This window comes from Cavia porcellus, unplaced genomic scaffold, assembly GCF_034190915.1.
Source record: "Cavia porcellus strain 051 isolate PalLab524CR breed Dunkin Hartley unplaced genomic scaffold, mCavPor4.1 scaffold_32, whole genome shotgun sequence".
NCBI classification, from domain to species: domain Eukaryota; kingdom Metazoa; phylum Chordata; class Mammalia; order Rodentia; family Caviidae; genus Cavia; species Cavia porcellus.
In genome coordinates this window covers 30108805-30123864 of record NW_026947515.1, presented here as the reverse complement: position 1 = coordinate 30123864, position 15060 = coordinate 30108805, and the positions used below count along the sequence as shown (strand labels likewise).

At 51.6% G+C, this 15060-nt stretch overlaps 2 protein-coding genes across 6 annotated transcripts; both read left to right on the top strand.

The window, feature by feature from the left end:
• The first annotated feature begins 6012 nt into the window (after positions 1-6012).
• Positions 6013-8307, top strand: Myadml2 (myeloid associated differentiation marker like 2). The gene has a single exon (XM_003464816.5). It carries the CDS (start codon positions 6313-6315, stop codon positions 7234-7236), a length of 924 nt encoding a protein of 307 aa, XP_003464864.1. The 5' UTR covers positions 6013-6312; the 3' UTR covers positions 7237-8307.
• Positions 8308-9727: 1420 nt separating this feature from the next.
• Positions 9728-14198, top strand: Pycr1 (pyrroline-5-carboxylate reductase 1). 5 transcript variants are annotated; one of them, XM_005001459.4, is made up of 8 exons: positions 9728-9865; positions 10298-10438; positions 10676-10746; positions 11403-11582; positions 11793-12014; positions 12208-12300; positions 12445-12608; positions 13421-14198. In XM_005001459.4, exons 2-8 carry the CDS (start codon positions 10372-10374, stop codon positions 13581-13583), a joined length of 960 nt encoding a protein of 319 aa, XP_005001516.1. In that variant the 5' UTR covers positions 9728-9865; positions 10298-10371; the 3' UTR covers positions 13584-14198. The 5 variants fall into 5 exon arrangements, with proteins under 5 accessions (XP_005001516.1, XP_005001517.2, XP_005001515.1 ...); XM_005001460.4 differs by lacking the exon at positions 9728-9865 and adding an exon at positions 9915-10041 and having other exon boundaries at positions 11478-11582; XM_005001458.4 differs by lacking the exon at positions 9728-9865 and adding an exon at positions 9915-10041.
• Positions 14199-15060: the final 862 nt, after the last annotated feature.

The following is a 15060-nucleotide window of genomic DNA, read 5'->3' as shown; positions in this document are numbered from 1 at the left end:
ATGTGTCAGCTGAGCATGGTGGGACACACTTCTCATCTCAGCATCTCAGGAGGTTGAAGCAGGAGGATCACACATCTGAGGCCAGCATGAGCAACTGGGTGACACCCTGTTTCAACAGAAATCTATGTATTTTTTTAATTTTTATTTTTTATTGGTACCGGGGATTGAACTCATGACCACATGCTTGCAAGGTAGGCACTTATGCCGCTGAGCTAAATCCCCAGCCCCAAAACTATGTATTTTTTTCCAAAATAAAATTTTCAAAGGGCTGGGAATGGCTGGAGATCTAGCTCAACGTAGGAGCACTTGCCCAACACATGCGAGTACTAGGTTTGACCAACAACGTCAGGGAGGAAAGGGGCAGGAGATCTATTAGTTATATGCCAAGTATGTTGGTACACACCTGTACTCCCAGCTACTCAGGAGGCTGAGGCAGAAGGATCACAGGTTCAACAGCAGCCTGGACAGTTTGAAGAAATCACATCTTAAAATAATTAACAAAAGTGACTGGAGATGTTGCTGAGTTGTAGAGCACCTCTGGGTTCAATCTCAATCCCCAGTATAGAATATAATAATTAATAATGGGACTGAGAATTTAGCTCAGTGGTGTAAGCACCTGCCTGGCAAGCACAAGGTCATGAGTTTGATACCCAGTAGTAAAAATTTAAAAAATAAATAATAATGTTACTATATATATATTTGATACAGGATCTCACTCTGCAGCTCAGGCTGGCTTTGAACTCATTATGTATTCTAGGCTGGTCTTGAACTCACAGCAGTCCTCCTGCCTCAGCCTTCTGAGTGTTGGGATTGCAAGTGTGCACCACCATGTCCAGCATTATTATTGTATTTTTTTTCTTTTTTCTTTTTCTTTTTTTTTTTTTTTTTTTTTTGGTACGGGGGATCAAACTCATGACCTTGCGCTTGCCAGGCAGGCACTTACACCACTGAGCTAAATCCCTGACATGGTATTATTATTATTATTATTATTATTATTACTCTTTTTGTAGTAGTAGAGGTTGAGCCCAGGGCCTTTGAACTGGCTTATATCTCTTTCCAGTACATTTTTTCATTTTCTTTTTTTTTGGTCTTTTTTCCTTTTTATCAGTACCAGGGATCGAACTCACGACTTATGCCACTGAGCTAAATCCCCAACCCTCCAGTACATTTTTTAATACTTTAAATAAAGTTGTCCCATCTGGGCATACTTGCAATCCTCCTGCCTTAGCCTCCTAGAGTTCTGGAATTACAGGTATGGGTCACCTGTAATTCATTATTATTTATAATATAATATTGGCTCATTAATTGGTTCATTAATGTAACAAATGCAATAAGCTCTTGTCAGATGTCGACAGAGAGAAGTGTTTCGAAGGAATTCCATATGACCTGATCAATTGCCCTGTAAATCTAAAACTATTCTTGAGGGCTGGGGATTTAGCTCAGTGGCATAAGCGCCTGCCTTGTAAGAGCGCAGTTGTGAGTTTGATCCCTGGTACTGATTAAAAAAAAAAAGAATTTAAAAAATCTAAAACTGTTCTAAAAAATATGGTAACATTTTTGTAAGATCAAGTTTTTTATTCATACAATATAAATCTGGCTCTCTTAAATTAATTTGTAATGCTTCATAAAATAAAGTTTATTTTTTAATTATTCTCATCCTGGTTGTTTAGCTTTAGAAAAATTTGAATCAGAGAAAAAAAAAGAAAAGAAAATTTGAGCTGGGCTGGGTGTAGTGGGGCACACCTATAATCCCAGCACTGAGCCCTGGAGTCTGGGACTAGACCAGAGCTCAGCACTTGCTGCCCTGCCTCGGGAGTCTTCCTCTCCAGACCTGGCCCAGTAACCCTTGGGCCCCTTTGGGCTAGACAACTCTCTCCTGGGCAGGGCCCAAGGATTCCCTCACCTCATGAGCCAAGTAGACTCAGAATGTGGCTGGACAGGGGGCTCTAGGGACCACCGGATAGTCCCAGCCATACTCCCTGGGACACTGCTGCATTTGACTCCCAGGGCTGCTCTCACTCAGAACCCAGAGTCCCCGACAGGGTTCCCTGAAGGTCTTCCTGCTGTGACTTCCACAGAGTGCCTGACTCCTGCCTGCCTCCCAGCCCTGAGCCTCTGGGCGCACTGGGGCATTAGCAGTGTTGAGTCAGGGCTCTTAGATGTCCAGTGCTGTGGGTCCCACAGCCCTCCTCTGTTTGCAGAGTACAGGAGGACAGATGTACAGGTCAGCAGCAGAACAAGAGTGACAGTTTATGTAGTTAAGACCAAAAAAAATGAAAGAAAAAAAGGAAATAAATAAAGAAAAAGAAATGACTGAATTCTACCTGGGAAGCTGAGGCAAGAGGAAATGAAATCAGGCCAACCTGGGCAATTTATTTATTATTATTAACTTTGCTTTAAAAAATAATTTAATTTTTATTTTTTTTTTTTTTTGTCTTTTTGAGACACTATGCAGTTCATGCTGGTCTGGAACTCACTTTGTAGCGCAGGCTAGCCTTAAACTCGTAAGGATCCTCCTGCCTTAGCTTCCCGAATGCTAGGATTTTAGGTGTGTGCCACCATGCCCAGTCCTTTAATTTTATTTTAAAGAGGAAGAAATAAAACAAAATTTCAAAACAAGATATTAGGAGAAGCAACCTAGGCAATTTAGAGAAATGTCTCACAGTGAAATTTTACACAGTGAGTTTCTGGGGATGTAGCTCACTGGTAAAGCTCTTACCTAGAATACTCAAGGCCTGGGTTCAAATCCTGTCTCTGTGTGTGTGTGTGTGTGTGTGTGTGTGTGTGTGTGTGTGTGTGATTACTAGCATACCTGCACCCACAGAAGAGAAGAAAAATCAAGTAAACCTCACAAGATATGGTAATGTGAACCTGGAACCTCAGTATTGGTGAGGCTGAGGCAAGAGGATCACTGAGAGTTAAGGCCAGCCTGGGCTATCTCAAAGAAAAAAAAAAAGGAAAGATAGACAGCAACCCAGCAAGATCTGGTGTCATGATTTGCTTACCAAGCACTTGAGTGACAGTAGTACACGTCTTCATGTGAGATAAGTTAAATCTTTTTTTTTGTTTGTTTTGTTTTGTCTTTTTGAGACTGGGTCTCGCTGTGCAGTTCAGGCTGGCCTTGAGCTTACTTTGTAGCCTAGGCTGGTCTTGAACTTGCTACAATCCTCTTGCCTCAACCTCCCGAGTGCTGGGATTACAGGTGTGAGCCAGCACGCCTGGTGATTAGTTAAATCATTTTCTCCAAGCCTCTCTGTAGTCAGGAGGCAACTGGATCCAGGACAACCCTGCCCCCAAACCTGGGGAGCAAAAGCTCAGATGCCTTGGGGCAGACCTCCCAGGGCTTCCCTGATGTTCTCAATACTCCAAGGCATCCAGAGTCACATCAGAGGGTTGCAGGCCTGTCCTCCTCACTTCACTGTAACTACTATAGGAACCTTATTAGCAGACATTGCCCTGGGGAAGCACCAGCAGAGCCTAAGACCCGTGGGGGAAACCTGCTCCACCAGATGCTAGGCCTTTCACAGTATGTCCCCTGTTAGCCTGGACTCCAACCATGAAGAAATATTCAGCCATTACACACTGCAGAGCAGTCTGTAAAGTCCCTGGCCAGGGCTCTCCAAGAAAATCAGTGTTAAACTGGGCATGGTAGTGTACATCTATAGTCCCAGCACTCAGGAGGCTGAAGCATGAGGATCACCACAAATTCAAGGCTAGCCTGGGCTACAGAGGGGAAACCCTGTCTCAAAATACATTTTTTTTTGTCTTTTTCATTTTTATTGGTACCAGGGATCGAACTCACAACCGCCTGCTTGCAAGGCAGTTGCTTATGCCACTGAGCTAAATCCCCAGCCCCTTCAAAATACATTTTTATGGGGATGTGGCTCAGCTACACAGCACCTGTCTAGCAAGCACAAGGGCCTGAGTTTGGTACTGGGACTGAACTCACAGCCTCAGGCTTACCAGGCAGGCACTTAAGCCACTGAGCTAAACCCCCAACCCCTCTGAAAAATTTTTTAAAGAGCTAGGGGTTCAGTCTCTAGGATAGGAAAAAAACAAAACAAAACTAAAAAACCCCAAGTCTTGTTATGAAATACAAGGAAAGTAGGGGAGACTGCAGATAAAAAACCAGATGAGAGCCACAGCAGCCATGAGCAACCCACAATCCTGACCCCAATCTGGGTGAAAAACTTCAAAGTCATTCAGGTGCAATTTGGGGACAGGTAAGGAAAACTGACTGTGGACCATACCAGGTGCCCATTCTCAAGTCTCCCTAGCGTGACCACGGTGCTGCAAGTCCTTAGGGACATGGTCTTCCTCAGAAGAAACAGCTCTGGAAATATCTAGAGTCTGTCATATCTGCATAGCTAATTAATTAGCAGGAGAACACAGACAGAGCAAAATATGAACAATTCCTGGGCTGTGGATATAGGTAAGTGGTAGTGTATTTGTCTAGTATATCCAAGACTCTTACTTTTTTTTTTTTCAAGACTCTTACTTTTGTCTCCAGTACTTTAAAACAGAAAATTCTTCCATGTAGGTGTCTTATTTATTTTCTCATTGCTGAGACAGAATATTCAATAACCAAAGTTAAAGGAGAAAACATTTATTTAGCTCACAGTTTATAGAGGTTTCAATTCACTGTTGTCTGGGTGCAAAGCAGGGCAGCTTCACAAAGGAGAACAATTCATGGCAGACAGCAAAAGCAGCAAGGGAGAGAGCAACCTCTTTCTGTCTTTTAATTGTATCCAGTCTACTGGGATTCAGGCAGTGCCAATCCAATCGGTGCAGCAATCATCCACCCTTAATCCCACCACCACCACTACCAGTCAATCGCACATGCTAGATTTAGCCACCTCCAAAAGGCCCATCTAAAACTACAGAAGGCCCTGGGAGGCTATCTAGACGCACACCACAACAGGAGGCAGAGGGCGCATAGGAGCTGGTCATGCTATTCTGCCACTCTTCTATGGATCTAAAATTTTTTTCAACTAAAACTGTTGAGGAAGCCAGGTTTGGTGGCACACACCCATAATCCCAGCATTCTGGAGGGTGAGATAGAAGGCAGCCTGGGCTACATAAAGGGGTTCAAGGCCGGGTTGTACTACATAGTGAGTCCTTGTCTCAAAAAAAAAAAAAAAAAAAGTTGAAAACTGGACAAGGTAGCACATGTCTGTACACTCTGGGAGGCTGACGCAGGAGGCTCACAAGTTTAAGCCCAGCCTAGGCAACTTAATGACTTAGGGAGACCCTGTTTCAAAATAAAATGTACAATAAAAAGGGTCGGGTTGGGGATGTAGCTCGGTGGCAGAACACCCCTGGGTTTGATCCCCAGTATCAGAAAGAAAAAAAAAAAAAAAAAAACAGTAGAGTTGAAGCAAAGAGTGGCGGTACACACCTGTAATCCCAGCACTCATGAAGCTGAGACAGAAGGATCTCAAATACACATAAGGCAAGAGCTCTACCACTGAGCCAGTTCCAGCCCCAAGGATCTTGGGTTCAAAGACCGCCCTTGGGTAACAGTGAATTTCACACCAGCTTTGACTACAGAGACCCTGCTTCAAGAGGAAAAAAGAATTGAGTTTTTTTTCCTAGGCATTCACATACACTTCATAGGGGTACCCCCAAATTATAGTTAAAATTCAAACCTCCCCCATGCAGGTGGGTAAGGCCCAGGATCTCCATGCTCCACCTTTCCCTCCCCCACAGCTCTGGGGGTCAGAGGTATGTGAATCTCAAGGACAATGACAATGGTCTGAGACTAGCAGGGCCCTGAACCCTACTGCAGGGACGGTGGGATGAGGAGAAAGATCTCCCCCTCGCCCCCCCGCCCGCTCCTAGGCTTCCATTTCCCTGCACTATTCCTAAGCAGCTGGCCCTGCCTGCTGCTGGCACTGGGGTGACACAGCCGGGACCCCGTGCTATCTGCTCATTCCCACCCCTTCCCACCCCTCCCCTACACTGACCGGACTGAAAGACGCAGGTGTTTAGGAGGCGGAGTTGGGCGGCACCAGCAGCCATGGGTCCTGGCAGGGGTTCTTCTTGGGACACTGGGGTCAGATGTCCCTCCAGGATGGGCACAGGCACGTGGGCTGCTATTCCCAGGCTCCGAGCGCCGCTGTCTATTTATAGTGCTGGGGGAGGGGGCTCCCCACACAGGCGGCAGGGAAGCTGCCTTACTGCAATGTCACCATTGGCTCCGCTGCTGCAGACTGCCGGCACCTGCCTCCACCGCAGAGCACAGAGGGCCCTCAACCGGGCGGAGACACAGGACTGCTGGGCACTGTGTGAGGGTAGGAGGCAGTCAGCCAGATGAGCGGCACCATGGAGCCCCCTGGGGGTGCATACCTACACCTGGGTGCCGTGACATCCCCAGTGGGCACCGCCCGTGTGCTGCAGCTGGTCTTCGGCTGCACCACCTTCAGCCTGGTTGCCCACCGAGGCGGGTTCGCTGGCGTCCAAGGTACCTTCTGCATGGCTGCCTGGGGCTTCTGCTTCGCCCTGTCTGTCCTAGTGGTAGCCTGTGAGTTCACAAAGCTCCATGGTTGCCTGCGCCTCTCCTGGGGCAACTTCACTGCGGCCTTTGCCATGCTGGCCACGCTACTGTGTGCCACAGCCGCTGTCATCTACCCGCTCTACTTCACCCAGCTCCAGTGCCTGCCCGAGCCTGCCGGCTGCACGGCCCGGAACTTTCGCCTGTCGGCCAGTGTCTTCGCTGGGCTCCTCTTCCTGTCCTACGCCTCTGAAGTGGCCCTGACGAGGGCGCGGCCTGGCCAGGTAGCTAGCTACATGGCCACAGTGTCAGGGCTTCTCAAGATTGTCCAGGCCTTTGTGGCCTGTATTATCTTTGGGGCACTTGTCCACGACAGCAACTATGGGCGCTACGCAGCCATGCAATGGTGCGTGGCTGTCTACAGTTTGTGCTTCTTGGTCACAGTGGCTGTGGTGGCCCTGAGTGTGATGGGCCACATGGGGGCCCTGGGCTGTCCCTTCGACCGCCTAGTGGTGGTGTATACCTTTCTGGCTGTGCTCCTGTACCTCAGTGCTGCCGTGATCTGGCCTGTCTTCTGCTTCGATCCCAAATATGGGGAGCCCAGGCGGCCCCCTAACTGCCCCCAGGGCAGCTGCTCCTGGGACAGCCAGCTGGTGATAGCCATTTTCACATATGTCAACCTGCTCCTCTACATTGTCGACCTGGCCTACTCGCAGAGGATCCGCTTTGTGCCCACCCTGTAGCCTGGCAAGTGGCTGCCTGCAATCACCAGTTGTGGCCCCAGGCACAGGAGGATGACCAAGGTGAACTGGAACATCAGGGGCCAGCAGCAAGGAGACTGAGGGCTCAGGGCAGACATGGCAGAAGATGCTCCTGGCTCTCATTTTTCTCATCTCTGTCTCCGTCTCCATCTTTAATCTTTTTCTCTCATTTTCAGCCCTCCCTAGGCTCAGTGCAGGTGGGGAAACCCTCTGGAACACCTGCTGCTGTGACCCACTTTGTAACTGGGGACACTGGGACTAAAAGACTTTGGAGATGGCTCAGTATGCTCATCAGTGTCTGGAGATGGTGCTTAGACTGGATATGAATCAGGCAGAGCCCTGGAGCCAGCCAGGGAGGTTAGGAGAGGGGCTAGAGGCTCCTCGTCTGAAGGGGCAGTTCCAGAACCCTGCTCACAGAGAAGAACCCTGGAAATCAGAATCAGCACCACCTTCAGCCTGGTTGCCCACTAGCCTGAATGAGGCCCTGCCTCCACGGGGCCTCCCAGTGGCCACAGCCAAGGACTGAGGTTGGAGGTGGTGATGTGAGCCTTCCAGGGCCCACTGACACCAGTAGTATTACCAGTGTGTGGAGGAGATGGATCCCTACCCAGCAACAGAGCCTCACCTGACACCCATGATGGGTCATAATTCAGCAGCTGTGGTAGTGCCCACTGCAGGTTCCCAGAGGCTAGGTTGAAAGGTGATCTGGGGGCTGGGGATTTAGCTCAGCGGCATAAGCACCTGCCTTGCAAGCAGGCGGTTGTCAGTTCGATCCCTGGTACCGATAAAAATGAAAAAGACAAAAAAAAAAAAGAAAGGTGATCTGAACAGATGGTGAGGGCCCCACCTGGGGCAGCCCCTAGGACTCCTCTAAGCATCCAGTTGTCCATCTGTCCTAACTGCCAAGGCTGATGCTGGTACCATCATCCTCCATGCTCCAGTTAGCTTCCCCTGTATGTGACCCCAGAGTGGACCAGCCTGGGGTGGATCCAAACACCACTGGCTGTCTCCCAAGGTCCATGAGCAGCAAATAAATGCAGGTGTTCATTTGCACCCTGGCTTTGGCTGAGTGGTCTCTGGTGAGGGGCTGTGGCAGTTGCACCTCCTATACTAACTACCCCCTCCCCGCATGCTCAGGGAGGATCTATACTGGAACCTGACTGAGAGAGGACCTGGTCATGGGGACCCTCTGGGTTCTGGGGTGCATGGAAAACTGACCTTGTCTCCTAAGAATTTGAGGGCAGCCTCCTGAAGAAGAGACAGAGGTTCTCTTCCTCAATGGATAACAAGCCAGGATGGCTTGGATGGCCCAGTGGAAAGAAGGGAAGATCAATACTGAACTCAGTCTCCTCCTTCCTGTGGGCTTCTAATACTCACCGACTCCCCACATCCCCGTCTGGGGGTCCCAGAGGCTTCAGGCATGGGTAGACAGGTTGTTGCACCTTCTGAGCAGTGCAACCACAACAGTTTTAGGCTCCAAAGGCTCAGAGCCAGGCCCTGGGCAACACCATGTGAGCCAAGTGACTTCAGCTGGCCAGCAGGAGAGGGATCTAGATCAGTATCTTTTATTATGAAAGGTGGGTACATGGGGCTCAAGGGCACATTTTCAAGGGGTCTGAAGTTCATATCACCAGGTAACAAAAGAGCACATGGGTCACGCCATTCCCAACTCATAGGGGAGACTTGGACACTGGGGAGGGACTCTACTTACCTGTTTCCTTCTTTTGCTAGCTGAGATTCTAAAGCAAGTTAGGCATAACTTGTTTTGAGGTCCCCTATTTCCTCACTGTCTAATGACCTTCTGCCCACAGCACACCATCCAAACTAAATTTCAGAGGTCCTGTGACAGGGTTGAGGATGGGAGGGGTCAAGGCTCAAGAATTGCATGCAGAAGGCATGCAAAAGGCTCATCTTGGGCTGGTTCTGCTGATGGTTGCTCCCTGGGCCAGGACTATCCTGTTTTGTGTTAAGGAAGAATATTATTTGTCATTATGGCCAGGAGGAAAAAGCAGTCTTTACAAACAGAAGCTCAATCTCTGGAAACGTAACAAATTTCCAGGTTTTATGTCATGGGTCGGAGTTATCACCTTGGGACACACACTTAACAAAAACCCAGGAGCCCATCCATGGAGGCAGAAACGTCCTCATCAAGGCCCAGAGCAGGAAAAATAGAGCAGGCCATCTCTGCTCTTGGTGGAGGATGGAATGTGACGTCCCACTTCTACCTTGCCACTGGTCCTGTTGCTGGGGATCCCTAACTGCCCAGTGGTCTCAAAGCAGACAAATGCCCAGGCCCTCAGTAAATCCTAGGGCCTCAGAGGAAATGATTAGGATCTTATTCTCTCTAACCTAGGGCAGAAAAATCCCAGGGACTCTGAGGATGAGAAAGGGGGGCGGGGATTGGGAAGCTGAGACACCATAGGACGATCCTCTCTTATTTACTAGATGGCCACCTCCTGTTAGGAGGAGAGTCAGGGACTAGGGGGCAGAGATCACAGAGGGCGCCCAGCTGTGAAAATGGGCGCCCAAGAAGCGGCAAGGCATGGCACGAAGGAGAAAGCCCACCTCTTTGGGGAGGGGCCCCACTCTCGGGCACTGTCCTGGCTAGCAGGTACGACCCGGGACGGCTCGGGGGATGACGCAATGCCCGGGACGCGGCTGCGGCTCCCGATTGGCCGGCTCGCTGCAGCGGCAACGTGGATCTGCTGGGGGCGGGCCACGGTGGCTGGCCCGCTGGGTGACGCGTGGCGGCGGGCGCTTCGCAGCCGACCCAAGATCGCCATCTGGGTATCTTGGTTGGGGTCGGACTGGCGGCTTTGGGGTGGAAGTTTTGGGGCTGGGGCAACTCCTCCCCTCGTTGGAACTGCTGCGGATCTTTGGCCTTTTTCCGAGGGACTGGAGCCTCGCAGCCTGCCCGAGACCCGACTCTTGGCCCAGAGCTGGGGCAATTACCAGGAGGGGCGCCCCGGACAGACAGCAACAGGGAGCGTTGGGCTGGCTAGGACAGGCGCCCACCTAACTTCCTGCCATTCATCCTGCTCAGCTTGCCTCTCCTGCCCCTTGCAACGAAAGCCGTGACCAGCTGTAAGGACTGTAGGCGTGGGGCCTGCAGACATCATGAGCGTGGGCTTCATCGGGGCTGGCCAGCTGGCTTTCGCCCTGGCCAAGGGCTTCACAGCGGCAGGTAAACCGTAGACCCCGGAAAGGGGGCTGAGTGAGACAGGGCCCCTTTATTTACCCTTATGCGCGGCTGCCTGCCAAAATGGGTGTGCGGCTTTCATGGACACACGAGTGGGAAAAAGCAGTATCCCTATGTTTGAGGTTGCGATCTTGGTAGGGGAGGATTCTTTTCAGTGTCTTCCCTGGGAATATGGGGGAGGGAGGCATGACATTTCCTTGAAGGAGGAACTCTACCTCCCAGGTGTCCTGGCTGCTCACAGGATAATAGCCAGCTCCCCAGACATGGACCTGGACACAGTTTCTGCTCTCAGGGTAGGTGCCTGGTGAAGAGTTGATGGAAGACTGGGTCTCTACATGTATATTTGGAGCTAGGGATGTGACAGCCCTGATAGTGATGGCCCATAAGTGTGTGTAATGTGGGGGGCTGTGCTGTCTCCCGTCCCACTGAGAAGAGTGACCCTACCTCTTCACCTGCCACTGGCTCCTGCTGGCCATGTGTACAGTTGGTGGGAAAGGGCACTTGTGGGGCATAGGATTATTGAACAGGGGTCAGGCAGATGGACCTTCACTTGCGAGCCAGGTAAGACATGCCTGAGAGCTGAATATGTCTGGTTTGCCAGAACTGAGTTAGGGTTTCAGATCCAAGGGTGGGGAGTGAGTGCTCTCCAGTTGATACCACTTGAGCTGAGGGACATATGTCTCTGGAGGCTGTAGCCTGCCGTGAGTTGAGCCAGGGCTGAAGCTTGGACAAAACGTCTCCCTTTCTGTCTGCAAAATGTTCACACACTGAGCAGACCCTTTCTTCCCTTCTATATGGAAAGGGTTAAGTGGCTGCAGGGCTCACTCCCTTGGCCCACAGTATAGTAGCATCTGGCAGTTCTACATGTGGGGTTTGCAGGAGAGGCAGGGCAGGTTCTGTGGGACTAGACAGCCCCTGGCACAGGCTGAGCTGCCTTGCACATTTGTAGAAGATAGGGGTGAACTTGACACCCCACAACAAGGAGACAGTTCAGCATAGTGATGTGCTCTTCCTGACTGTGAAGCCACACATCATCCCCTTCGTCCTGGACGAGATCGGCGTTAACATCGAGGACAGGCATCTTGTGGTGTCCTGTGCAGCTGGTGTCACCATTAACTCCATTGAGAAGGTGGGTGCTTCCAGACCAACAGAGCCTAGAGAAGGGGCGGAGACATAGGGTCCAGAGCTCTACCCTCCATTGCTGGGTTCTCCACTACAGGGATGCTGCATCCCAGGCCACGGTGGGAACTCAGGTTGGAGGTGTGGTTTGCTTGCATATCTACCTGGGCCAAAGGCAGATGGCTGAGGCCAGGGTGGACACAGTCAATTTCTCCTCCAGAAGCTGACAGCATATCGGGCAGCCCCCAAGGTCATCCGCTGCATGACCAACACCCCAGTTATGGTGCGGGAGGGAGTCACCGTATATGCCACGGGCACCCATGCCCAGGTGGAGGATGCCAGACTCCTGGAGCAGCTGCTGGGCAGTGTGGGCTTCTGTACAGAGGTTGAGGAGGACCTGATCGATGCAGTCACAGGGCTCAGCGGCAGTGGCCCTGCCTATGTGAGACTGGGAGAGGTGGGGCAGGGGAGGTGGTCAGTTCCCAGGGCCTCAGGGTAGCTCTGTTGCTGGTCCCCTTCCAGGGCTGGGGTGGGGGCTCTAAGGCTCTAGGAACTTTACCTTGTTCCATCCTACTTCCTGCTCTGAACCCTGGAAGAGAGGCCGGGATGGGGCTCAAAGTGCCTTCTTCTGGCAGGCATTCACAGCGCTGGATGCCCTGGCTGATGGCGGTGTGAAGATGGGGCTTCCAAGGCGCCTGGCAGTGCGCCTAGGGGCTCAGGCCCTGCTGGTCAGTGTCTCCAGAGCCTCTGAGGGGGGCTGCTCCTTGCCAACTGTGGGGGTAGACACTGGGGACAGGCGGAGGGAAGTCAGCAGGAGCACCTACAGAGCCAAGTGGTACCCCACTGCCCTCAGCCCCTCTCTCTGACTGCAGGGCTCTGCCAAGATGTTACTGGACTCGGAGCAGCACCCAGGCCAGCTCAAGGACAATGTCTGCTCTCCTGGAGGGGCCACCATTCATGCCTTGCACGTGTTGGAGAGTGGGGGCTTCCGCTCCCTGCTCATCAACGCTGTGGAAGCCTCTTGCACCCGCACACGGTGGGCCCTGCTGCCCAGTCCCCTCTGTGTGCTACACACAGCAGAACCTGGGCCCAAAGTGGCAACTCAGTCAGATATTCCCTGGGCTGTATCCTGGCCTTGGGCAGGACACAAGGAATCCAAAGCTGACTGGAGGCACAACTGATAATACCCCTCACTCCTTTCCATTGTCTTGTGAGAATATAGAGTCACATGTGGCTGGAGGCCATCTCCAGTCCTGCACTCCAGCCCGTAGCACGCGGGTAGGGTGAGGGTGGGATGTGCTGGTCTCAAAGCCTCCCTCATGGCCTTGCTAGGGATAAGGGAGCTAGATAAGCAGGACATGGGGAAGCACCCTGGCACAGGGAGATACCCCTGAGAGTCAGAAGCAAACTGGCTGGGATCCTGCAGCAGGTCAAAGGAAGGCACTGTCCCAAGTGTCAGTCTGCAGAGTACCACCATGCCTGCCCTTTAGTGCAGATACCCACAAATTTCTGAGTGCCACACATGACTGCAAGGCTGAGATGCAGGGCGTAGCATCTCAGTACTGCTTGTAGGGGAACAGAGAGACAGAGATGCCTCCTAGTTAGAATGAGAGCTCTGGGTGTGGAGGTGCTCTAGGTAGACTCAGTGACACTGAGTGGGGTGGCAGGATCTGTGTAGCTGTGTGGGGCAGGGTGGAGCAGCGTGTGGCTGACAGGGTACTGCAGGTGCAAGGACCCTAGGGTAGGGGTGACAACACAGTGCTGCCCCAGGATGTCAGATGTGAACTGTACTGTAGACTCTGGAAGGAGCCAGAGCACTCTGGGCCCAACTGCTCACTGCCTCTGCAGGGAGCTGCAAACCATGGCTGACCAAGAGACGGTCTCTCCCGCTGCCATCAAGAAGACCATCCTGGACAAGGTTAAGAAGGACTCCAGTGAAGGAGCCTCCCTATCCTCTTCGAGCCATGCCAAGCCATTTGCCCACAGCCTGTCCCCCACAGGGCAGGACTGACCATCCTGGCTGCCTGCCCCTGTTTTTTACCTCTCTTTCTTTCTTTCTTTCTTTCTTTCTTTCTTTCTTTCTTTCTTTCTTTCAATGGCATCTTGGCCATGTGGCCCAACTTCTGGGCTCAATAGTCTTCCTGCTTGGGCTCCTAGGTGCTAGGATTACAGGTGTGTGTCACCACACCTGACTGCTCTGCTTTCTCCTCTCCAAGTGTCTCTAAGCAGGCAACTGGCCATTGTGGCCTGGCTCAGCCAGGGTCACAGTCAGGGAGGGGGCACATGACTTCCCCCAGGAAACTTCATGGCCCTTTTCTCCAGCTTCCTGTACAGCCAATGCCTGCAGGGGCATTCCCCTCCTCCAATGACAGCTGGCTTGAGCTCTTTGGCCTCCTGGGAATAAATATAAGGTATCCTGCTGCCCTTCCTCATACCAGAGGCACCTTCCTATGTGAGGACCATTGGGTCCAGGGACCCTAAGCCCAGTGCTGGGAGCCCAGGTCCCATGACCCTGGGGGATGTTTGGAAAAGGGGCTCATTTTCACCACCCAAGTACTTGGGCTACTGCTCCTGTTCCTATCACTTCTCTCTGGACCCTTTAGGCTGAATAAATTGGTTTCTGAAAGCTCCCAGTGTCCTAACTTCTAACCATTGACCCCACATGGAGGGCGGCCCAGCTGTGCAGGGGTGAGGGTCACATGAAGAGGTGAATCTGGCAGCTGAGCTGAGCATTCCAGAAAGCAGAGGGCTAGGCAACTTCCTGGCTGAGTCATTGCCGACCTGGGCAGAAGCTGGTATTGTGAGCAGGTTTGCCATACTCCACAGGAGGGAGGGGAGCCACCTGTCTGCCCTCCTGGCTCACCAGGGCTGATGTGTCACCAACTGCTTAGGACAGGGAGGGTCGGGGTCCTGAGGAAGGAACCCTTGCTTGTTCTTCCCAGAAACAGAACCAAAGGGACCCAAAGGAAGTGAGGTGAAAAAGCATGGGCCCCTGTGATGTTAGTAGCTGGCAGGTCTCACCTGTGGGCTGAGCCAGCAGGTTGGGGACACTGACATAGGAGGCAGGAAGGTCAACACAGTAGCCCAGGTCTGACAGTCTACCCCTGCTTTGAGGAGAGTTAGGTATTCTCTGCCCTTCAGCTGATGTGGTGAGGCCCACACCCGTTACAGAGGGAAACTGCTCTACTCATTAAAACACTGCTGAGCGTGGTACACACTTCTGCTCTCAGCACTCTGGGAGGCAGAAGCATGAGGATTGCAAGTTTGAGTCCAGCCTGAACAACTTAGTGAAACTCTCAAAAATTTAAAAAAGGGCTAAAGATGCTTGTTTATTTGTATTTTGTTTCTTTGCAACAAGGTCTCCCTTTGTAGCCCAGGCTGACCTTAAACTCACTATGCAGCCCAGGCTAGCCTCAAACTTTTGGCAGTCTTTCTGTTTTAGTCACCCAAGTGCTGGGATTACAGGTGTGTATGCCATGTGCCTGGCT

Excerpts from the sequence above, each read along its gene's own strand:
- Myadml2 (XM_003464816.5), top strand. The coding sequence starts at position 6,313 with ATGAGCGGCACCATGGAGCCCCCTGGGGGTGCATACCTACACCTGGGT.
- Pycr1 (XM_005001459.4), top strand. The coding sequence starts at position 10,372 with ATGAGCGTGGGCTTCATCGGGGCTGGCCAGCTGGCTTTCGCCCTGGCC. Across the intron at positions 12,015-12,207 it reads GCGGCAGTGGCCCTGCCTAT|GCATTCACAGCGCTGGATGC; the intron begins GTGAGACTGGGA and ends TTCTTCTGGCAG. Across the intron at positions 12,609-13,420 it reads GCCTCTTGCACCCGCACACG|GGAGCTGCAAACCATGGCTG; the intron begins GTGGGCCCTGCT and ends CTGCCTCTGCAG.